At 36.8% G+C, this 23,646-nt stretch overlaps 2 protein-coding genes across 3 annotated transcripts; one reads left to right on the top strand and one right to left on the bottom strand.

Moving 5' to 3' along the window:
* The first annotated feature begins 2,544 nt into the window (after positions 1–2,544).
* lbx2 (ladybird homeobox 2) lies at positions 2,545–5,637 on the top strand. Its single transcript, XM_007247458.4, has 2 exons — positions 2,545–3,402; positions 4,322–5,637. The coding sequence occupies exons 1-2, from the start codon at positions 3,078–3,080 to the stop codon at positions 4,789–4,791; spliced, it is 795 nt and encodes a 264-aa protein (XP_007247520.1). The 5' UTR covers positions 2,545–3,077; the 3' UTR covers positions 4,792–5,637.
* Positions 5,638–10,156: 4,519 nt separating this feature from the next.
* On the bottom strand, positions 10,157–21,250 carry pcgf1 (polycomb group ring finger 1). Of its 2 annotated transcripts, none has more exons than XM_007247456.4 (9): positions 21,129–21,250; positions 17,448–17,553; positions 16,671–16,823; positions 16,503–16,574; positions 16,263–16,368; positions 12,123–12,165; positions 11,471–11,557; positions 10,708–10,788; positions 10,157–10,341 (listed from the first exon to the last, which is right to left on the bottom strand). In XM_007247456.4, exons 1-9 carry the CDS (start codon positions 21,213–21,215, stop codon positions 10,291–10,293), a joined length of 786 nt encoding a protein of 261 aa, XP_007247518.1. In that variant the 5' UTR covers positions 21,216–21,250; the 3' UTR covers positions 10,157–10,290. The 2 variants fall into 2 exon arrangements, with proteins under 2 accessions (XP_007247518.1, XP_007247519.1); XM_007247457.4 differs by lacking the exon at positions 21,129–21,250 and adding an exon at positions 20,981–21,116.
* Between the last annotated feature and the right edge of the window lie 2,396 nt (positions 21,251–23,646).

The raw sequence follows: 23,646 nt of genomic DNA, 5'->3' as shown, positions 1-23,646 counted from the left end.
CACTCTTCACTTTTTTCCTCTTTTTCCCTCTCCAACTGATGAATCTAGCAGGAATAAGGCTAAAACAGAAACTAACATATAATGCGATTTTTTGTTGCTTTCACTGGCTGTAAATTGTACAGTTATATAATTAGCCTGGATATATTTACAGATTGTCAGACTGTAAGATCGAGGCTATTTTAAGACGACAGATGTTAGCCATGTTATCTGCGCGAGAGGTTTTGTAAAATTGACCTGAGAGACAAGTCAATTATTCTTAACCCTTTGGTTTCCAAATAGTTATTGCAAGAGGAACGTACTAAAGAGCTGGCTGTAAAGTGGTGAAGATTTGCAGATCATATTTACACCTTCGATAGAAATCGAACACTTGTTTCATTTTCCTTATTTTTTTTGATTTCCATAGTTTCATTTTCATACAATTTTAAAATATTTTGCGTGACCAAATAATTTGTTTTACAGATAAAAAAAGTGAAAAAAAAAAAAAATCTCCTTGCGGTTCTTTCATATATTTGTGCTCAAAGAGCACATAGAATGCCCATACATACACAGCTAACGTTTCAAATATTATTATGATTGTAATGCGTTAAGAAAAGCAGATAATGTAGGCCTATGTTATTGTTTGGCCACTGCACTGAAAGACAATCCATTCTACTGGTTACTCTGACAAGCAGGTAAAAAGGTAAGATGTTCCAGTCTTAGATCTTTCCAGCCAGTGAATCACATCTCTCCACTCCACACCTCCCACCCCTCAGTGTGTGCACGCGTGCGCTGCATTGTTCTTCGTTTGCCACAAAACACACTATTGAGCAGGACTCGGTGGCACCCACGTGCGTTGGTGTAGATGTGTGTAACAGCATGTCGTGCTGGTTCCTCCTGGCCCGTTCTTCTCTACTCTGTTCTGCTCTACTCTGCTCCCCCCTGTGAATGTCCCCATATGGAGCTTTTGGCACGGACTCGGCAAGCTTTCTGCGAGCTCGTCATTCAGCGCCAGCGGCTCATATGAGAGACATATCTATCACTGTAATCGATTATAAAAATCCCGACGAAATCATATCTCTTATCATCTTTATTCCTCCCAGCAGAATCGGGAGTTGAAGGGAAAATCCAGCTCGTCTGAGAAAAACAGAAACCGTAGATATAAAATGTATAAATTTATTTTTATCACGTTAAAGAGTGAATATATGTATCCGCAAAAGACAATACAAAAATTTCATGCAAAAAAAAAAATACACAAAACAATGCTAATTTATAATAATATAATAACATTATTATTATTATTATTATTATTATTATTATTATTATTATTATTATTATTATTATTATTATTATTATTATTATTATTATTATCATTTGTACCACAGAATATAAAGTGCAAAAAAGTAGTCAGCAATATAATGACATCAACACAAAGTAAATAATTTACACGTAGCTGGATTTAATAATAATAATAATAATAATAATAATAATAATAATAATAATAATAATAATAATAATAATAATAATAATAATAATAATAACAATAATAATAATAATAAACACAACAAAAAAACAACTGAACATATACATACATTAGTCTCATTTCTACATACAAAATGTTGTTCGTTTAAATGTAAGTAAAATTATCCTCTGTTAAACCAGGATTAAAACTTACCGCTCCAACAAGTGCGTGTTCATATGGAGGAGACGAAGTGGAGATCATCATTTGTCTTTCCGTCTTTTCTTTTCCAGCGTTAAGAGCGAAGCGAAGCTCGGAGCTCCTCTTTACCTGCACGCGCGCCGCCGCTGCACTACACTGCCTTATTAAAACATTACAGCGCTGCTCTGCAGGGGCTTTCTTCACCGTTGCCCTGAAATGTTCACACATAATCATCTCCACACTGCCTCTGATGGACTATTAAAAAGGAGTGTGGACACGTACAACTACTGAACGATTAAGATGTAAAATAATGACATTAAGATTAACATTACCCTATTTTTCCACGTTTATATTCTAATAAAATATATATATATATATATATATATATATATATATATATATATATATATATATATATATATATATATATATTTTTTCATTTTAAATATGAAATGTAAATGGCGTACATTGTATTTATTCACTCGCTTTTATAAAGCCAGAATATTTAAAGAAATTACAAAGGACATATTTTAAAGTTATAGTAAAAAATAAATAAACAAATAAATACAGTCACATTTTAATACAGAATTTTAAAACAGTTACAGTTATTCGGTGCACAAAACTGATATAACTAATGCGTGTGTTTTTTTTTTTTTTTTGTCACAGCTGTGATAATCATTCTTCAATCGTTCAGCTATTAGGCTCCCACTCTCTCCTCTCTGATATGCAGGACGCGTCGCAAGAGCCCCTGCACCGTCTTTACTAATTGAGGCCGAACGAGGCTGCCGGTGTTCCAGTAATGAGCCCTAACTCTCGCTTTTCACAGAGCACGTGGTCGCCCCTAAGTGGGAGTGGGGTGGCCCATGCATAAACATCCCGAGCCGTGTGCCTTCTCTTTAAACTCGGGTAACACCGCAGGGGAAACTCCTCCTATCCTCGCGTCCAATTAATTATTGTGGCCTGGTCCTTTAAGACGGAGCAGCGGGTCAGCAACTAGTGTAGAGTTTCTCTAATTGAACTTCGCCCAATCAACAATAACTCGTTAGCGTTCGCTTGATCTTTTTCGCTCGTTTTTGCCGAGACGCCTTTATTTTCGTGTGGTGAAACCCCCCTCCCTCCCCATCCCGCTACCAACCCACCCACCCCTCCGGACAGTGCCCTTCCTCCTTCCTAAACATCTTCATGGGACTCTTCAGAAAAAGTTGGACTCGCACACGGGGACTATGAGAGCGCGGCGCAGCACGCCTGAAGCAGCATGGTGGAGCTGGAAAATCCCTTCAGCCTGAAGTCCGACGATCGCGACTAAACGAGAGCACTACTGATACGCTACTACTTTTTATATATACATATATATATTTATGAAGAAGGAAGCTCACGCGTCGGTTTGCTCGAGATAGACCACTTTATTCGGTGTTGGAAATCGTGTGTTGTGAGGACTGCGATGACCTCCAGTAAAGACATGAAGGCAGGCTCTGTTTTGCAGTCCAGCGGCGAGGACCGGAGACGGGCTCCGTTAGACCAGCTACCGCCCCCCGCCAACTCCAACAAGCCCCTGACCCCCTTCAGTATCGAGGATATTCTCAACAAGCCCTCGGTCAAGAAGTCCGTGGCGAGCCTGTGTCCGCCGCGCGTGCTGGAAAAAGTCAGCGGCTCGAGCGCGCTGCGGAACGGGATCACCACTCCCTCCTCGCCCCTGTGCGCGCTGGAGGAGCTCGCGAGCAAAACGTTCAAGGGGCTAGAAGTGAGCGTCATCCAGGCGGCAGAAGGTAAAGTAGTTTAGTCTGTTTGGACTCGGTTTGGTGCTCCAATTTAATTGTTTGTTCAGTTTACATTTACCCTACTGATTAAGATATAACTGATAATGTTTCATGTGTGTGTGTGCACGTTCGTATATGTGTGCGCATATATATTTTTTTTTTTTCAAATGCCAAACCATCGAGTTTGTTATTTAAACGATCTTTATGTGTTATGTGTCTGTATTTCTTCGAGTTGTTTATTATTACAGCAATAATTGCCAATGTGATTTTAAGGCATCTCTGAAATGCGACTAAAATTAAATATCAGAAAACTTTAATCTAGGCCAATATTACGTGACTTATTGCATATTATTATTATTATTATTATTATTATTATTATTGTTTTTTTTTTAAGTAAATGTTCCTGTCAAGTTTTAGATGTCATGCCAAACGTTTTTATTTCTGTATTTATTTATCCATGTACTAAGCGAATTAGCGTTACGATTACATTCGTAATGCCGATTAATCTGTGTACGAAATTATTCTACAAACTACCTTTAGTGCGCCCACTACGTATTGCCCTTCATAAACTCTCAGTAAGATAGCCTGACAGCCTGCATGTCATAGAGCACGAATGAGTGTAGGGTTGGTGGCCATCGCCGGCTGACCTAAAATGACCCCTCGCTAGAGTTTTGGTTGACTGGTGAAAACTTTCGAACAAGCTTTGAAATTAATTGAGTTGTTTTGCAAAGTTTTCCACCTTTTTCTTGCCCCCAAAGCACAGATGTTTTGCAGCTGGGCCGTACAGCCGCGGCCTATCAGGCTCACATTAGCTGCGTATAGCACACCCGTACATAGGCACGAGAAGTATGTCAGTCCCAATTCCCATGTCCTTCCATCCAAACAGCAGTTACAACTTCTCTCTTTCTCTCCCTTTTTCCACCTTTAGGTCGAGAACACATGAACGCTTTCGGACAGCGGCAGGCCTCGAAGAAGCGACGGAAGTCCCGCACGGCCTTTACCAACCACCAGATCTATGAACTGGAGAAGCGCTTCTTGTATCAGAAATACCTGTCCCCGGCAGACAGGGACCAGATAGCCCAGCAGCTGGGCCTGACCAACGCGCAGGTCATCACCTGGTTCCAGAATCGGCGCGCCAAACTCAAGCGGGACCTGGAGGAGATGAAGGCGGACGTGGAATCTCTCAAGAAAATCCCAGCGCATACTCTGCAAAAACTGGTGTCTATGGAAGACATAGACGACACCCAGGGCGGCTCAGGCCCAATCTCCCCCAGTCTATCCCCCTCGTCGCACGGGCACAGAGCCTTCCCCCAGTCCCCGTCCTCCTCCAGAGGCCAAACCACAGACGAGTTCTCGGAGGAGGAGGATGAGGAAGAAGAAATCGAAGTGGACGATTGAAAAACAAAACAAAAAACAAACAGGCCCACGAGTTTCAGAAATGGGCATTTTTCTTTATTTTTCACTTTTGCACGGACGTTGACTCTGCGGAAGAACTTGAAACAGGAAGGATGTTGTATTTTTCCTCTCTCTCTTTCTCTTTAACTCTCTTTCATGTTTTAATTTATTGCAAGGATTGTAAAAAAAGCCTTCGAAGTGTCCACGTTTGAGACTGAAGACGTGCTTAAGGAGTACATGTTTCATTCAGTAGGATGATGATGTAAGAAATGATTAGTGATTGTGGTACAGGATCACCACTGCAACATGTGTATGTACATTTTTAAGTTTTATTTTAACACAAACACACACACATCCACACAGAAAACCTTACGGAAACTTGTGCAGTCATTTTGTTACGCAGGTCACCATCGTCATCGCCATTTTACATGGATGTTCTAGCTGCTAATGATACATATCTGCCAAATGTGATTTTTTTCCCAACAAATTTCTGAAATATATAGACATATTTATATTTATACAGTGTCAATGGAATGATAAAAATGTCATTGGAGTCATAAGCTTATTGTTTGACCAGAATTTTCTCAAACACAAAAAAACAAATTATTCCCAGGGCTCAGAAACCCCTATTTCTTCCGTATTATTATTACACGGTTAGTGGCTTTGTAAAACTGGCTGACCTTTAACGATGCATAAAAAGCCACTTCAAAATGAACGGCCAAATAAGACAGATAAATGGGAGGGAGGCGATTGTGTGTATAAATCATCTTACGATGCATTTTACGCGATAAAGTTATTGTAACATTCTATTTAATCACCATGTAAATAAAGGGAATATGATATTTCAAATTATGTCTGCCGTGAAGTGATAATAATCTGAGCCTCGTAGCTCATATTTTTTAATCTGGGTATTATTATCCATTATTAATATTTAATATGCATGTAGAAATTCTGCAATAATTCTGCATGTATTTACAGTTTGTGCTGGGGCAAACACAGTGTGCGTGTCCACTTAACACAAGGGCTTAACATCAGTGTTAACACATCACAGTTTTTTTTAGTATCCTGACACTACAGCCAAACACTAGAGGCTTACATCTTAACAAATCGTGTTCTCTTCTCATGGTTACTCATTGTATGTGTTAAGTGGCTCGAGCTCAATTAGGGGCAATTGAACAACCCCCCTCCCACCCCAACACCACTTACAAAAAAGGGAAAAAAGAAACACAATTGTCACAAGGACTTTAGAGCTCGAGGCTGGCAACAAAAAGCTTGCTTTCGCATTGGCGACATATGGTTTATGAATTTTCTACAGCCCAAACCAGTCAGCATGATTGATTAGGTTAACCCGCCTTTGCCGTATAGAAACAGGCCCAGTCGCATCTGCGCCCCTTTAAACGCGACCGCGGCCATGAATAGCAATTGATTAGCATGGGGCTCCTAATGAATAAATCTCAATAGGTAACCAAAGAAATGGGAGGACTACTGCCTCTTTCTGTCCCACACAGCCGTCTGCTCCACAGCTTTCGCCCTGTTTGTAGCAGTTGTTAACATATCATGGCAGAAGTTTGGGGTGTGGAAAGAGACGAAGTTCTCGAATGGCACAATTGGTTTAATCGCTTGGAATAGTAGAGGGTGAAAAGTCAAGTAAGACTTTTTATGGGCACTGCACCACAAATGCGTCTTTTAGTGCGGGTAGTATCTCCAAGCTCATCCCCTGAATTTTAGAAATCTGTAATTAAATATTTATTATGAGACATAAAATGTTGATTTAGTAATTTTCAACCGAGTGGCACTACTTTCAAATATATTTAAATAAATACACAGATAAATAAATAAACAAACAAAGATACCATACAAAATCTAAATATTTCCGCTTTGGAGGGATAGTGGTTCTACTGTAACGTAAACACAATTCTCTTTTTATAGAATGCGTTTTATAGAGATGTCTCAATCCATTTAAATATCTAACAATTTGACATTTAGAATAAATCGGTATCAATTTATGGGTTTAAATTGAAAAAGCATAGGTACATTTAATGTATATATAATATATATTGTTTAAACTCGAAGGGTGCAAAATAATAATAATAATAATAATAATAATAATAATAATAATAATAATAATAACTAGTATAGTAATTCATACGTACACATGAGCAAATTCATATTCATACTCTATTTGTCCACACGTATAAGCACAGAAGTAGCCAGAATAAAAATGCCAAATATCTTACTTGATTTGAATACAGTTTAAAACATTATGTAATTTTTAACATTACGGGTAAAGGAATCTAAACGTGCACGATTTAAGTTAATATCCGGGCAGTTGCTATTTCCAAATATTTTATAGTGCCTGTATTACATCTTTAATGCTATTTAAAGGAATACATGCGATATAATGTAAAAGCATCCTTTAATCCAACGTATACGTTTTGATGTGAATTATGGTGTGTTAAAACGGAGATTTTATTAAAGGTGTTTTAAAGGAGTCAATATAGACTGTCACATAACGGGAAAGGAACGTGAAGGTATATTGATGTTTAACCAGTTCTGAGGTACTTTGTAAGGACCAAAAGTATAGGTAAATTAGTTTTAAACGCACATTTCCCAAAAGGGAACTATATCTGGGAACACTAACGTTTAATAAATGCATAAACTAATAAGCGATCTATGGCTGTATTAAATAAATTATGGAAAATTGGGCACTCCTGGTGAAAACACGTTTTATTGATTTTCTGAAGTGTATAATAAACAAATACGCTACAGGAAACACATTGCGTTTTCTGCATTTAAAATGATTAATTCTATTTAATTTCTGTATTAAGCAAAAAAATCTGTATTAAATGTGACTAAATTAATGTAACAATACTTTTTTTTTTTTTTTTACAGAATATGTAGAAGCGTACCAATAACGTGATTTTTTTCATTTAGAAAATTAACTTAATTTCACCTGTGGTGCTCACACGTTTAAATACCTAATCTCAAACACGTACTTGTATATAGATATATTTTAAATTTATACATACAGATTAATTTAATACATATTGTTTGTAGGACAGAATATAAAAAAATATACATAAAAACAGTAGATTTGCAGCTCATTTGCTATACTGTCTTTGACCGTCATCAATACAAAAACAGACAATGTATCATGCAATTTAATTATTATTTATCATTTAAATACTGCCTTCATTTTTTTGCGTCAAATAATACCGCCCCCCTTTATTTGGAACAGCCGACTTGTTAATAAGTTTATCATAAACCTTTACTCCAGGTACGAGCGACGAACCACTGCTGGTACACGTTACAACGCCAATACTGCCCCCTTGCGTTTATTTTGATAACTACAATGCCCTATTTCTCTCTGCCGCTAAAAACAACAACAAAAAAAAAACAAGAGTCGAAAAACAGGAACTTTACAAGACACAGATAAAATTCAGGTAATTAATTAAAGAATTTCTATTTTGACAGTGTAATGTACTGTGTGTTTTATGTATTAAACTAAAAATCGATAAAATATATATATATATATATATATATATATATATATATATATATATATATATATACAGTTGTGGTCAAAAGTTTACATACACTTGTAAAAAAACATAATGTTATGGCTGTCTTGAGTTTTCAATAAGTTCTACAACTCTTATTTTTCTGTGATAGAGTGATCGGAACACATACATGTTTGTCACAAAAAACTGTCATAAAATTTGGTTCTTTCATAAATTTATTATGGGTCTGCTGAAAATGTCACCAAATCTGCTGGGTCAAAAATATACATACAGCAACATTAGTATTTGGTTACATGTCCCTTGGCCATTTTCACGGCAACTAGGCGCTTTTGGTAGCCATCCACAAGCTCCTGGCAAGCTTCAGGTCGAATGTTTGACCACTCTTCTTGACAGAATTGGTGCAGTTCAGCTAAATGTGATGGTTTTCTTGCATGAACCCGTTTCTTTAGCACTGTCCACATGTTCTCAATGGGGTTTAAGTCAGGACTTTGGGAAGGCCATTCTAAAACCTTAATTCTAGCCTGGTTTAGCCATTCCTTTACCACTTTTGATGTGTGTTTTGGGTCATTGTCTTATTGGAACACCCAACTGCGCCCAAGACCCAACCTTCGGGCTGATGGTTTTAAGTTTTCCTGCAGAATTTGGAGGTAATCCTCCTTCTTCATTATCCCATTTACTTTCTGCAAAGAACCAGTTCCACTGGCAGCAAAACATCCCCAGAGCATAATACTACCACCACCATGCTTGACAGTAGGCATGGTGTTCCTGGGATTAAAGGCCTCACCTTTTCTCCTCCAAACATATTGCTGGGTGTTGTGGCCAAACAGCTCAATTTTTGTTTCGTCTGACCAGAGAACTTTCCTCCAGAAGGTTTTATCTTTGTCCATGTGATCAGCAGCAAACTTCAGCCGAGTCTAAAGGTGCCTTTTCTGGAGCAAGGGCTTCTTTCTTGCACGGCAGCCTCTCAGTCCATGGCGATGTAAAACACGCTTGACTGTGGAGACTGACACCTGTGTTCCATCAGCTTCCAAATCCTTGCAGACCTGCTTCTTGGTGATTCTTGGTTGACTCTTGACCATCCTGACCAATCTCCTCTCGGCAGCATGTGATAGCTTGCGTTTTCTTCCTGATCGTGGCAGTGACACAACTGTTCCATGCACTTTATACTTGCGTATAATTGTCTGCACAGTTGCTCTTGGGACCTGTAGCTGCTTTGAAATGGCTCCAAGTGACTTCCCTGACTTGTTCAAGTCAATAATTCGCTTTTTCAGATCCACACTGAGTTCCTTTGACTTTCCCATTGTAGCTTTTGTAGCTGAGTCTAATCACTGGGTCAAATGAGCCCTATTTAAATGGGCTCATGAGAAGTCAACAGCTGTAGTCAATCAGAATCACTTACAAGAAGTGAAGAGGCCATGACATGAAGCTAATTTGATTGACACAACTCGCTACATCACCAAAATTGACAAATTTTGTTGCTGTATGTATATTTTTGACCCAGCAGATTTGGTGACATTTTCAGCAGACCCATAATAAATTTATGAAAGAACCAAATTTTATGACTGTTTTTTGTGACAAACATGTATGTGTTCCGATCACTCTATCACAGAAAAATAAGAGTTGTAGAACTTATTGAAAACTCAAGACAGCCATAACATTATGTTTTTTTACAAGTGTATGTAAACTTTTGACCACAACTGTATATATATATATATATATATATATATATATATATATATATATATATATATATATATATATATATATATATATATATTCAGTGGACAGCAATGATCTTTAAACCCTTGGATTATAGGCAATGTTAAACACAATAATGGACAGAAATAGACATTTTTACATTTAAATTTATTTTTCAAAAATACAAAACAAAAAAAATAAGTATATATGCACAGAAAAAACCTATTAAAATAGAATATGTGAAATACAAAATATTTACATCACTTCATACAATTACACAATCCTATCTTGTTCTCTTGTCTTTGATGGCATAGTGGAGAACCAGCGGCTGGGCCTAAAGAGGTGGAAGGGGAGATAATAAGAAACTTAGTGTAATATAAAAGACAACATGATTTACAGGCAAAATAAAAATTAAGTCATCAGATGATGCCAAAACTGATTATAGCAACCTTAAACAAGAAAAGTGAGCAAAACAATTGTTCTCATCGTAAAATAAATGAAGCATGTCAGCACCAGGCCGCAAAGCTAAACCAAACATCCGCTCTCACTACTATTTTATAAATCAAGCATCTCTGCTATTCATGAGCGGGGACTGTTGAGTATTGTAAAATGCTGGAGAAAAAAAAAACAAAACACATTTAAAACATTTAAACAAGAGCTGTTATGTAAAAAATGTTTTTGGAAATGAAGGAGATGGTACCTTTCCAAACCAGTGGGACAACCACAGCCGCTTCATTGTCATGTGATCTGGTAGGGATTCGTTATTGAACAACATCTGGACCTAGCACAAAAAGTCCACACAGAGAAGAGTGGAAAAAAGAGTGGAACAAGAGGGGAGAAGAGAAAAGAAGCGTAAAAAAGAGGAGAAGGAGTGTGCCAGAGGGAAACAAGGGGATGAGGATGGCAGGGCAGTTATTACATGATCTTTATGAGTTTTTTTGCTTTATGACACGGAAGAAAATAAAGCTTTCATATTATCTTACCCCCTAACCAACACTATTTCAGAATTTTAAAGATTACATGTTAAATATCTTGTCAGTGTGGAAAAAAATATGCTTGAAAGTTTTCAAGGTTGGCCTCAATGAACCTCCTCTAGCAATACTGGCTGTAGTTTAAAATCATAATTGACTGATTATTTCCAATTATTTTGCCTTTGAATCTACTGTGTAGACTTACATATAAAATGCTGTTATGGCACAGAAATATATACACTAACTAAAAGAAAATAAACTGTATTATAGGGGAGATGACTATACAAACAATATTTCTTCAAGATTCTAAAATATTTTATGAAAGGTGAGTATAAATCAGTGAACATGTGCAAATATTGTGATGTTATTTTTATGGAAAAAAGGCAATATTAGATTAACTGAATATTTTACTACAAATACAAATATCCCAATACATCCTTGTTCCAACTGTAAATATAAATAAGGAAAATAAATGTATTAAAGAGGGCAAACCTGGTTCCTGTCTACGTTGAGTCGGTGGCACAGCACTTTCCTCAGGTGCCTGACCTCAGCTCTGACTGAACAACGCACAAATTTCTGCTGCAGAAACCAGAGAGAAGACTTCAAGTTTGGCACTTCCCACAGTGATTACCCAAAATGATCCCAACAATTACAGTCTAATGTAAAGATAGAGACTCCATTTTTCAACCTGAGGTATTTTAAAGTATGCTCTGTTCAAAAATTGCAGTCCCAAGAAACTGTGAACGATTAAGGTGAAATCTGGAAGACCAAGAAAACTGTCTGAGAGAACAGCTCATATGCTGGTAAGAACCAAACAGTCTACATACAGTACTGGCCAATACCTGCATGGAAGTTAAGTGGATGATATACCCTTTCAGAGTGCAAATAAGATTTATCATTATTATTTCTTTTTCCACCGTGGCACATGGCACACTGTATCTGATTAAACATAAAACACAATACACAATATTTATATATATATTTATTGTGTTTTATGTTTGATCAGATACAGAGTGTGTTTGCTACTAAAAAAAACAAACAAACAAACTTGCAGCCATGATAAACGTTTTAATCCCAATCTATAAAAATAAAACTTTTGTGTTGTAAGAACGTTAAAAAAATTTTTCTCCCACTTATGGCTTACCTGTAATGTTAATTTATTTTTATCTTTTCCGGACAACGTTGAGCTGAAAAAGACAAAACAATAAGATTCAACATTAAACATCATTCTCACATCAAAAATGACTTTAATCTAAAACAATCAGTCATAAAAACAAGGAATGACATTCAACTACTTGAAAAATATCTATATTAATAGAAAGCAAGAAAGAAAAAGAGACAGAGAGAGATTGTTTGAAGACATGTTAAAAGATATGAAAAGTTCTGAAAGAAAACATAACTGACTGACAATAAAGAGACTACGACGAGTTTTACATGGTTTAGAGACTGGTCCCAAAGTGCCATGTTGGAAAATCCAGTGTGAAGGACAACCAGCATTTCAGATAACGCAGTATTTCTTAATTCAGACAACCTGCCCTGCACACTTTAGTGTTTTTACCAGCTTTTACGCACCCTAAAAGTACTTGCTAATTATCTGGTTTGTTAATTCGTATGTGTTGGGAGACGGCAAAGCAAAGTAAGTGTAAAGTGTAGCCTGGGTCCAAGGTGGGCTGCATTTCTTGGGATTTTGAAGGCTGTTTCAGAGTGAAGGACTTGTTGTATACAGCAGAAATGCTGAGTAATTTGAAGGACCTTGACAGCCCTCAGTTTCCCCAAGTGTAATGCAAGGGGGGGGGGGGACAGCACCATGACAACTGTATGAAAATGAAAAGAAACAAAGACTCTGGTGCTCCGGAGTTTTAAAATGTTTTAAAACTTTAATTAATAAGTGATTCCTGACAAAAAAGAAAAAAAAAAAAAACACACGTCACAGCTCATGTGACCTTCACATGTGTCATAACCACGAAGCCTAATAGCTAAAAAAAAATATTAATAAAAAAAAAATATTAATCAATAAAAATCATGGATGAAATCATAGTTAATTTTTTTGTAAATGCTGGTACTTAACAGCATTTTTTGGGAAGGTGATAGTAATAATGGTTTAGTGTGATTTACACCTGGCAGACTAGATCTTTTTTATTGTACTGTATTATTTATTTATACAAAAAATGTAATTATGATTTCATCCATGATTTAGTCACAGAATATTGTTTATTGATTAATATTTTTTTTTTACGTGATAAGTAATAATGATTATTTACCAATAATACAAATCTAGGTGTTTCTAACACTGATTTTATTTGCATTTAAATACCTGTTATCAAAAGCTTTAGTCTTAAGGAAAAAAAGGGTGATTGATTGTGATTAATCACATAATTGTGTATACACCACTAAAATAAACATATATTGAAAGCTGTATTTAATAGAAAAGCTATAGTTGCCTATGTGGTAGTTCATACAGTCTCAAAACCTCAACACTGTGTTCAAGAAAGTGCTCTTTTGATGTGTCCCTGTTTCTTATATATCACAGGGTAGATTTGATGATTTTTTAACTAGAATTTTGTAATGTGCTTAGTTACTGAGTTTAACTGTGAGCTCTAATGGAGAAAGAAATGCTAGTGTCGCTCCATATTCCACACTTAACACGTTTCCTCTTTTCAAGCTGCTATTAGCTGTGTGTCTATACAGGACAAGAAGTGAGAGAGTGTGAGGGAGACGGAGAGAGAGATAGTGAGAAAGAGAAAGTGAGAGAGCATTATCTTTAGCATAAATAAAAGGTAATCTACCTTCTGCACTCAATATTGCTGAGGCATTTTGCGAAATAAAACAGCTAATGCTTCTCCAGGCTCTCCTAATTTTGTCACATGAATAACATGCGTGAAAAGACTGTGTTAAAGTAATGTCGACAGCCCTTGTATTTATTATTTATTTGTTCTTTGTGTCTTTCGTTCAATAAAATATGTGTGTTGTCAGAACTTCCTTGGTGCATGTAATTTAACTGGTACTGATTTATATAGTCGTGCACTCCCCAACAATAGTGACTATGCTAAGCACACCAACAATAAACATTTACATATAGCCTGAGGGGAGAACACAGTTATATTTCATTTTAAGCTGCCATCAATCTCAGAATAATAGGCTTAAGGATTTGGCAGTGAAATGAGACTGACTGATCTCATATTCATGACATTTGTACATTCAAATTAAAAGATCAATGTCAGATCTTATTTTAACTACATGTCATCATTGTGTTTAGCATCTCAATTTCATTAAGGCAACTTTAATAACTTTACTCTTGGGTGCCCTACAATTTAATGGCCAGCTTTTTTAGTTGTTACTTGTTTTAGGGGCGTCTGACACAAGTTTCCTCTTCATTGTGACAAAATTGATTAGCTGGGTTTAGATCAGGACACTGACTCGCCAGTGCAAAGCGTTTCAGTTCCATTTCCGTCTAAGGAACACCTTGGTCCTGCGTACCATGTGCTTTGGATTGCATCTTGCTCCGTTATAAACTTAAAGTTTGGGGACATATTTGAACATAAAAGTCTCAGTACACTTCAGAATTTATCACGCTGCTACAGTACCATTAAAAACATCAATAAATAGAGACAAGCCAGAACCAGAAGCAGCTGTGCATGCGCACAATATGAAGCTGACTCGTTTGTCATTTGCACCCATATATTTCATGTGTTCCTTTCTATTACTTTGATAAAAGTTTACCTTCACTTTTTCTTTTAAAAAAGAATTCCAGTCTGACATTTTAGCTCTTGGCACTTGAAGGAGGTTTGCATCTTGCAAAGTTTCGCATCTGTACATGTCTCCTCAAAGTCCTGAAACTTCATGCTGCAGTAAGATACCTACAATCTGTACACCAGCTGTTATCTGCAGTTTTTATTTGTCCAGTTTTTAAGTTTTGGGTCTCGAAAGACTTGGAAAAGGTATTTAACAATAATTTATATTAGCCATTGTGCAATGCTAGAATGCTCCAAAATGATTTTAATATTTTAATGGTCTGCCTTTTCATTAAATAGGATAGATTGAGGTGTTGTTTTGTTTTTTACTTCAAATGTAAGGATGTCCTAATCAGGTATCTTTAATAATTCAGCCACACAGTTTAGAGAAGATGTGCTGCTGGTTGATACTGAAGTAAAGTCACTTAAATCTAACAGTTTATATAACAAGGCATTATGAGCTGATTTATTTATGTCTTATAAGACAGTGTGGCCCTTCTACCTTAACATTTGGTTCCTTTAAAGGGGAACTAAACCCTCTGGTTTTAGCTGACTCTACCCTCAGCTTAAATTTGAAAAAGGCTTAAAAATGAGGGAAATACTGTAGTTTGGGCATTGGGTGATTGGGTATGGGTTTAGAGGGGGAGCAGGAGGGAGAGCTGATTGGCTGAGCTGCAGCAGCAGCATGCCTCTGATAACAGTGTGATGCAGAGGGCTGGATGTCAGCAGTGGGGCAGTATTACTGCTTAACTGATCTGCATATTGTACTGACTGGAATGTTTTAATATTTCAAAAGGAACACATTTTTGCTATTAATGGAATTTTAGCTATGAATGTGTGTCTGTGTGTGTGTGTCTGTGTGCGTGTGTTGTCTGTGTGTGTGGTACACACACTGGACTAGTATCCGTTGTTGTTTAGCTGATACACAATCCTTTAATAAAAAATACCTGGATTAGCCTGGATCCTGAGTCACAGTTATTTCATACGCATGACCAGACTTTTATTAGGAAATAACTTATTATAAGCGCCAGTAACTACTTTAAGTGACACCCACTGCTGACACAGATGTGCAAATGCACACACAGCTTGTCTAGTCCCTGTAGAGAATTACTGCAAATAAAATAGAACTCTTTAAAGCAGATAAACATGAACCTGATGGCACTATGCTAAATGCCAAACATAGCATAGAAGGGTATAAGTGCACAAGTATTGAGCTTTTAAGCAGTGGAACTGTATTCACTGGAGTTACAGAGATCCTTCCCATACTTTTGGGATAAAAGTGGATTTAGAGATGACAGAGTGGAACTCCTTCTACCTCATGGCCTCACTTACACTCTAAATGATCTAAAATCTTGGACAGTAGAGACGGTTACTCTAACAAACACAAGATAATCTCTTTTTAATAGCCTTGATTTCAGAAGAAGCCATCAAAGAGCAGATGTCCTAATTATTTTTTTCACTTAGTTGTAAAAATAATATTTTCAGATTCAGCCACACATGCAGTTCAGATTTAAAGCAACAATATATAAACAAATTAATGCACGTAATCTCACCTTTGTCGCTCCAAACAGAGCGAGACTTGCTCGTCGTATCTGTAGAAGTGGGCTTTAGAGTGATCGAAGCTGGTGTACGGTAATCCTGTGTTGTCTGGTAATGATTCTGTGAGGTATGCACACCAAAAACATAATGATCAGTAAATGACTATAATTTAAAAAAAAACCACACACAATCCTTTATATTATACAATATTTCTTTATATAATTTATACTACGCTTGAACATAAATTTGGTTACCATCCCCTGACGGCTGTATGATCCGCTCGAGGCCTCTTGACTGGTAAAATTCCCTGATTCTCTTGTCTTCACCTGAAACACAATAATTGACATTTTATATGAAATATTACATAACCAACACCATCCTTCATGTCAGGAAATGGTAACATGCAGTGTAAGGGTACTTACTCTCCTGTAGTCCTGGGACTAGTTTGTAAACAATATCTTGCATTACTCTGTCGAGTTTAAGATTCAGAAGGGGTTGTGTTTCGTGAATTTTGATGTTACACATTGGACAATATTTGCTGGTCTGGAGGTATTTCACAATGCAACTCTTGCAAACTAGAAAAAAAAAAACAAAAAAAAAAACAACAAACCATTAGTACTAAATAAACAAATCGAAGAAAGATGCACACATTCTCCTTTTTTAAATAAAAGCTTTTGATATGATATTGACATAATATTTACTTTCAATTCCATACTGAACATGTAAAAGGTCACGGCACATCAGTATGTAAATTGATCATCAAGTGTTACAATAGTCGATGGCTTGGGATTGGGAACACCCTGACCTGTATAAGTTGTGAGATATTATCTTGTACTTGAGTTTGAACACTATACAGCACGCTCAGGACAAAAACATTAATCATCTGGATGCAAGCAAGGATTGACAATGGGGGCCAGATGGCTGGGAAAATTCATTTCTGAAGTTGTGCAGGTATTAACATTCCTTGGTCCACAGTGTCAAGTGTGTACCAAGTATGTAAACATCCAATAACAACTGTACATATATTTTAAAGCTACAGTTTTAAAAAATCTGTTAAATTGCTTAAATCTGTTTAATACAGAATAAATATAAGACTAAAAACAGACATAACTTCATATTAAACATATTAAACGTCACATACATGAAAAACGGACGCTATGACCACAAATATATGAGCAGTTTGAGCACAGATGACTTACAGGTATGAAGACACTCTGTTATTGTTGTTGCGTCAATGAAGTATCCCGCACATAAGTAGCATACGATGTGTTCATTTAAGTCCTTGATTTTTATCTTGACTTCTTCCTGTGAAGACAAAGAGGATAAAAAAAAAATAACCACTCTCAGTAACATCAGTAACACTAATGCTGAATGGGATTTTTTTTCCTGTCACCGTGTTGCACAAACAAGAATATATTATAACTAATACAACTGTACTGTTATTTATATAATTTATGTCACAGTTGTCTTTCAAAAATATGTACTGGATATGGTCAGTGCTTATACAATGCTGAATTTAACCGTTTTAATTGTTCAATTTATCATTGTCTACAGCACTCATTTTTTTCATACATATTACACATTTTTCTCACTGAATGATTACAATGCACAGACACTGTATTGACCTGTTTCCCCAAACACATTTTAGATCTAATCTTATCCATTTAAGTTTCTGTTTTTAATGGAGAACTTCCATTCATAATGCTCTGTAATCCAAGACAAGACTTAATCCCAGTCCTGAAAGACTGAGCCTTTATTTTCTTGCAATATATTGAGTATCACAGATTCACATTTTTGTGACATCATCGTTATTGTAAGCAACATATTGTAATATTGTATCATAAGATGCCCAGCATTTTCCACTTCCAATTGTGGTTGGAGATATGGTGATGTGACAAATTTCAAGAATACACTACTGCAACAAAATAAATATTGAAGTGTACATGGTAAAATTATTGCATACGATATGATATGGCACAGCCCTAACTGAGATTGTCATCAGATTGTAACAGTAGAAGTAAATGATCCAACGTAACACTAATAATGCAATACATATATCCAGGACTGAAGTAAAACTAATTATACTGGACAGATATTATCTTTCTATAATAGATATTTAATGGAAATATATAATACATATTTCCTTTTGCTACAAACAGCAAAATAGGTGTACCCAAAAATAATGTCAATATTTTAGGGTACTTTTGCAATAACGATATGGCTTTTTATGCAGCTCCTATTATCTGGTACTGCAATATAACTTTACTTATTTACACACTGCACAATACATTGCCTGGCCAAAAACAATAATTAACTAAGTAAATGATGTGAGGTTGATGCTGCAGCTGGTCAGGTCTAGGTTCAGTAACAGTATGTGCTGAAAGAATGAGGTCAGCTGACTACCTGAATATAGGTTATTCCATCAATGGATTTTTTTCCTCTCTGATGACACAGGCATATTCCAAGATAACAATGCCAACATCATTTTCACGCATGGATTGTGCGAAATTAATGCAACAACGGATTGAAATATATCTTGCAACATTGCAGAAGCTTATCGAAACAATGCCACAGTGAATGCGTGTCCCAACCAAAGCTTAAGGCAGTTCAACTAAATATTAGCGTGTGCTACACCTTTTTTTTTTCAGCCACACAGTGTATTATTAGGTTGTATCTGCTACTGTGCTTACCATTTATGTAAACCTACCTTAGGCTACTGCAATATGTGAATTTCTTTTTGGGATAAATAAAAAGTAATCTAGTTTGTCAGGGGGACGTGTGTGAAAACTATTTCACATTTCTGCTCAGTGATGAAAGTCTTGCATCTGGACTGCAATTGAAAAAACAGGAGGACCAGTGAGTTTTTAGGCTTTATAGGTCACGTGACATTGCGTTCCTAGCTCCCTCATTTCCACTGGCTGTTGTGTTTACGTGGATCTCTGCGGAAATGCACGACCAGTGTAATTGTAAAAGTGTAATTATGGTGCGTGGCAGTGAACAAATAGCTATTTTATTAAACGCGAGGTGACGAAACTCAGAGATGTCAGTCCAGACGAGACTAAAATGACCAGAGGATCACGGAGTTCAGTGAAAAACAGTAGGTAATTCAGCCTGTAATTTTCTCAGAAGATGTGTGTGAAAAACACATGCATCCGTTCTGGACAGAAGTCAAATCACAGAGGACCCCCTATAAAAAGAGAAAACTACCCCCTGAAAAACTAATATCGTCCGGATAGGGCTAGATATTAGTAAAGTCTGCAATAACAAAAAAAAACGCGGACTATATTTCGTGATAAATTAAACAAAAAAATCCAAGTGGTCCCGCCCCCTCTGAAGACTACCGTTGATTGAATTGAAGGCTCAGTTTGCAGGTACAGGTATTCCTAACACTCGGACAAGAGGACCGTGAGCCGAACAGCGACTCATACAGCCTATATAACCCGCTGTTAGCTGGCGCCGTGCTGTGCATTGGAATAAAACGCTGGCTGGGTTCAGTGACGGCTCATTGTTGACCCAAACAATAGCCACGGCTTCAGCCGAGAGGCTCACAGCCACCCAAACTTTCAGCTGCGCCTGTCCGCCTCAGCGCCGCCGAGAGCGGGGAGCGAGGGCAGCGAGCGGCGGGGGAGAATTAAAACCAGGACACTATGACTTTAAACAACACGAGCTTCTGTTAAACCAGACATTATTCTCTCAAACTCCACAGCTCTCCGCTCTCAGCCCGAGCGCGTTCCTAATCTACACCGACCCAGCATGAGGAGGAGGAGGAGGCAGCGGAGCCTCTAGTGCCACTAAATGCACTTGTTCACTCGTTACGCTAACTGGTGTTCTGCCGAATTGTGCTACGCGGCGCAATGTGCCTTGTACTTGCACTGCACATGCGCAGACCCACGTTTCAATGTTTTCTTGTTTAATGATAATTCTGTTGTATTTTTTTTCGGGGAATACAAAATAAGCTTACGGTCATTATTTGCTTGAATGTTACAAAAATGTAAATGATATATTAATAAAAAATAATATTATATAATTTAATTATAAGCTATCCAAAAACTGTTTTTAATCCCCGCTTACATTAACTTTAGCATGATACAGATATTTAGTGATTTTAAATTTTTAAAGACTTCCCTGGTTCCCTGTTCTCATACACAGTTCCTTTTGTCTCTTTAAATATATTTATGCTGCATTTATGTGCTTGCCTGGCGGTCCGACATAAAAGTTCACTCGACTTATGGTAGCTTAAAAAAATGCCATTTTTTTATCTCATGCTAAATAACATACAAATGTGTGTAGATGTCTAAAAAAGTGTTACTTTTGCTATTAGAAATTAAATATAAAAATACATATTATTGTTTGATATTTTACAGTTGTTCAGTAAAGTTGGAAAGCTTGCTAGTGGGATAAGAACTTTTTTCCCGATTAAACAGACAGCAAATTAATGCAGCATCAGATACGCTAAGGTAGCACGATTTGGCAAGGTCACACAACTCGTCACAACACGGGCTAACAGCGCTACCGTCGCGAGGAACGGACACATTTTCAGCCTTTCAGGTCAAACTGAGAATAACGACAGGGAACATTCACTCCATATAAACTAGTAAATAAATCTACATATTACAGCTAAACAGATCAGCAGCGCAGCCCCTCAGCAGAGTAAAATAAAAGAAAGAAAAAAGCACAATGGTAAAATCCTGGCGAGGGCGAACAACAGCACGCTCGGCTCCCCCTCACTCACGCCTGCGCAAACCGGCTGCATGCTCGCGCACTCCATCGCTTCCCCGCCGTCCGGGCAGCAGCGCGCGCGCAGACCCCCCTTTATAACGCAGCGCGCGCGGGCTCGGCGGAATTCCGCGGGTAATCCGCGGCGGCGGCCCGTTACCCACCTCGTTTCTTAAAGGGTCGAGTTTATAAACGTTCTGCAGTTGATTTCTTAGCCGCATAGCTATCGCCATTGGACCTTGCTCCGCCATCTTTGGGAATTCTGCATACTTCCGGGTAACGGTAGTGGGCATGTTCGGGTAGAGGGGAGGCGCGGGGCTGCGCGCGGCGACCGGAGAACAGCTCCACAACTCTGCTCAGCTCAGTACATATCCCACCAGCGCACTGCTTTCCCCCAATAAAGGCAAAGGTGTGAAAAGTATCCACAAATAACAAAAAAAAATTCAGAGCTTTCAGACCTCATAATGCAAAGAAAACAAGTTCATATTTATAAAGTTTTAAGAGTTTAAAAAATAATATTTGGTCTAAAAACCCTGATCACAGTTTCTCAAGCATCTTGGCATGTTCTCCTCCACGAGTCTTACACGCTGCTTTTGTATAACTTTATGCCACTACTGGTGCAAAAATTCAATCAGTTCAGCTTGGTTTGATGGCTTGTGATCATCCATCTTCCTCTTGATTGTATTCCAGTGGTTTTCAATTAGGTAAAATCAGAGAAACTCATCATTTTTAAGTAGTCTCTCATATTTTTTTCAGAGCTGTAGTTCTACTACTACATAATTCTGCTGCCAACAAAGTGAGTATAAGTGGATGTTGGGGCTGTGGGCTGGAAGCCATGTAGAGGAAACAAGTTGTCCTTGAGTATGTCAGTGAGGACGTGCAGAGTAGCCTCGTTATGCCTTTAACTGAGAGGTTTCCAGAACCCTTTCCAGCTCTTCTGAGATTTTTTTTTTTCTTTTGTAAGTCCACCCCATGGGCTAGCATACTTAAGAAAGCCTATGCTTTAAGAACTAAACATAGCATAAAAATGGAAATTTGTGCTTGGTAGATTTGTTCTTTGATGTAATAATGCTTTCTGAGTATAAATCTTATACCATTGGAAAGCTCTTTTTAATGGTATCACAGTTGTAATGAACATGTCTTTGTGGGATGACGAGCACAGCTGAGTATGTGGATTGTGCCCATGAAAGATGTGCCAAATCCTCTTTGCCAATGCCAAATTTTGTTCCATGCTTCATAGTTTGGATGACTTTAGCATTAATATTCAATGCAGATTTTTTTTTAAATAATGAAAAAAAAACACCAAGTCTACACTAAAGACACAATAAAAGTTCACAGAAAACACATAAATCTCTTTATTCTGCACCAGTACAACAGTAATTTAGAAAACACATTTCTTTGCATCTAAATTTCATAACTTAGTTAACATTCATCATGTCACATCCAGCAGAACTGAACATACATACAGTAGTGTAATGTCATGTAATTTAATGTAATCAATTTATTAAGCAGTACAAACTGACCAATACTGCCATAAACACTTTCCAATGTAGCTGAGTCTCTGCAACGTTAAAATGATGTACGTTTGTATGTTAATTCTAATGGCAGTGTAATTTTTAGACATTTACAAACAGAGGCCATATTTGATTCCACAGAACCTTTTTTTCAAATAAAGAGCATATATAGTGTTAAGAAGCTATTGATAATTTATTGCAGCCAATGGAGGATTCACTATCCTAGGTTCTCTTGATTTTTCTTGTTAGCTGCTCCATTCACCAAGTATCTTGCTCTTTTCTTATTTCTTATTTCTTTTTCATTGAAAGGAGGATAATGCAGCTTGCCTTGTGGATTGGAAGCCCCTGGATTTAAGGTATGATGCATTTACTTCATTTATGTCATCCCCCCAAACCATGGCATGGTAGTGTAATACATGTGTGCATGGTGGTTTTAGTGTATCATTTTAATATCCTTATAGCAAAAAACATTGAATAAATGTTGGTTTGGCTGCATTACCTCTTTTAAGGTTGATAATAGAAAAAACAACCTTGAACAACATTTTTTTTAATGTTCCCTAATAGGTATTGTTAATGTTGAAATAAATATTGACTCAATGTACTTTTGCTCTCTGGGTATAGTTTATTTTATAATTTAAGATTATAAATATTCCTAATGAGACAAAAAAAATGCCTACAAGCAGTGATGGTATAGTTACTTTGAAAAAGTAATCCGATTACTGATTACTGATTACTCCTTTAAAAAGTAACTTAGTTACTTTATGGATTACTTGATTTTAAAAGTAACTAAGTTACTTTACAAGTTACTTTATTAGTTACTTTCAGCAGCAGCAGACACCACCTCCCGCCGCCTTAACATAAACATTATAACAAGTTTTGCCAATACTCCCTTTATTGGAAAATGCATTTTTAACAGCAACAATTTATCTATATTAAGTTGAACTATTTCCTAAAAAAATAAGTTTTTTTTTTATAAAAATAAAAAAATTAACTTAACATAAATATTTTTTTAATAAAAAAATAAAATATAGTCTTTCTTGATTTTACTAAACATAAAAACTTGTTTTTATAAAAAATATATAAAATAAAGAAAGTCTTTCTCGACCCGACATATTTAACACTGTAAAACTGAACATTGAACCTGTTGTTCTCTGCAGGGCAGCAAGGA

Source organism: Astyanax mexicanus, chromosome 10 (assembly GCF_023375975.1).
Source record: "Astyanax mexicanus isolate ESR-SI-001 chromosome 10, AstMex3_surface, whole genome shotgun sequence".
NCBI lineage: Eukaryota > Metazoa > Chordata > Actinopteri > Characiformes > Acestrorhamphidae > Astyanax > Astyanax mexicanus.
The sequence above is the reverse complement of the archived record's forward strand: the minus strand, read 5'-3'. Positions and strand labels throughout refer to the sequence as shown.

What these genes read in the sequence shown, in the direction of transcription:
- lbx2 (XM_007247458.4), top strand. Translation starts at nt 3,078, where the DNA reads ATGACCTCCAGTAAAGACATGAAGGCAGGCTCTGTTTTGCAGTCCAGC. An exon ending in CGTCATCCAGGCGGCAGAAG is followed by an intron (nt 3,403 to 4,321) that starts GTAAAGTAGTTT and finishes TTCCACCTTTAG; the next exon opens with GTCGAGAACACATGAACGCT.
- pcgf1 (XM_007247456.4), bottom strand. Translation starts at nt 21,215, where the DNA reads ATGGCGGAGCAAGGTCCAATGGCGATAGCTATGCGGCTAAGAAATCAA. An exon ending in TCGACCCTTTAAGAAACGAG is followed by an intron (nt 17,554 to 21,128) that starts GTGGGTAACGGG and finishes TTGTCTTCACAG; the next exon opens with GAAGAAGTCAAGATAAAAAT. An exon ending in AACAGAGTGTCTTCATACCT is followed by an intron (nt 16,824 to 17,447) that starts GTAAGTCATCTG and finishes TTTTTTTTCTAG; the next exon opens with TTTGCAAGAGTTGCATTGTG.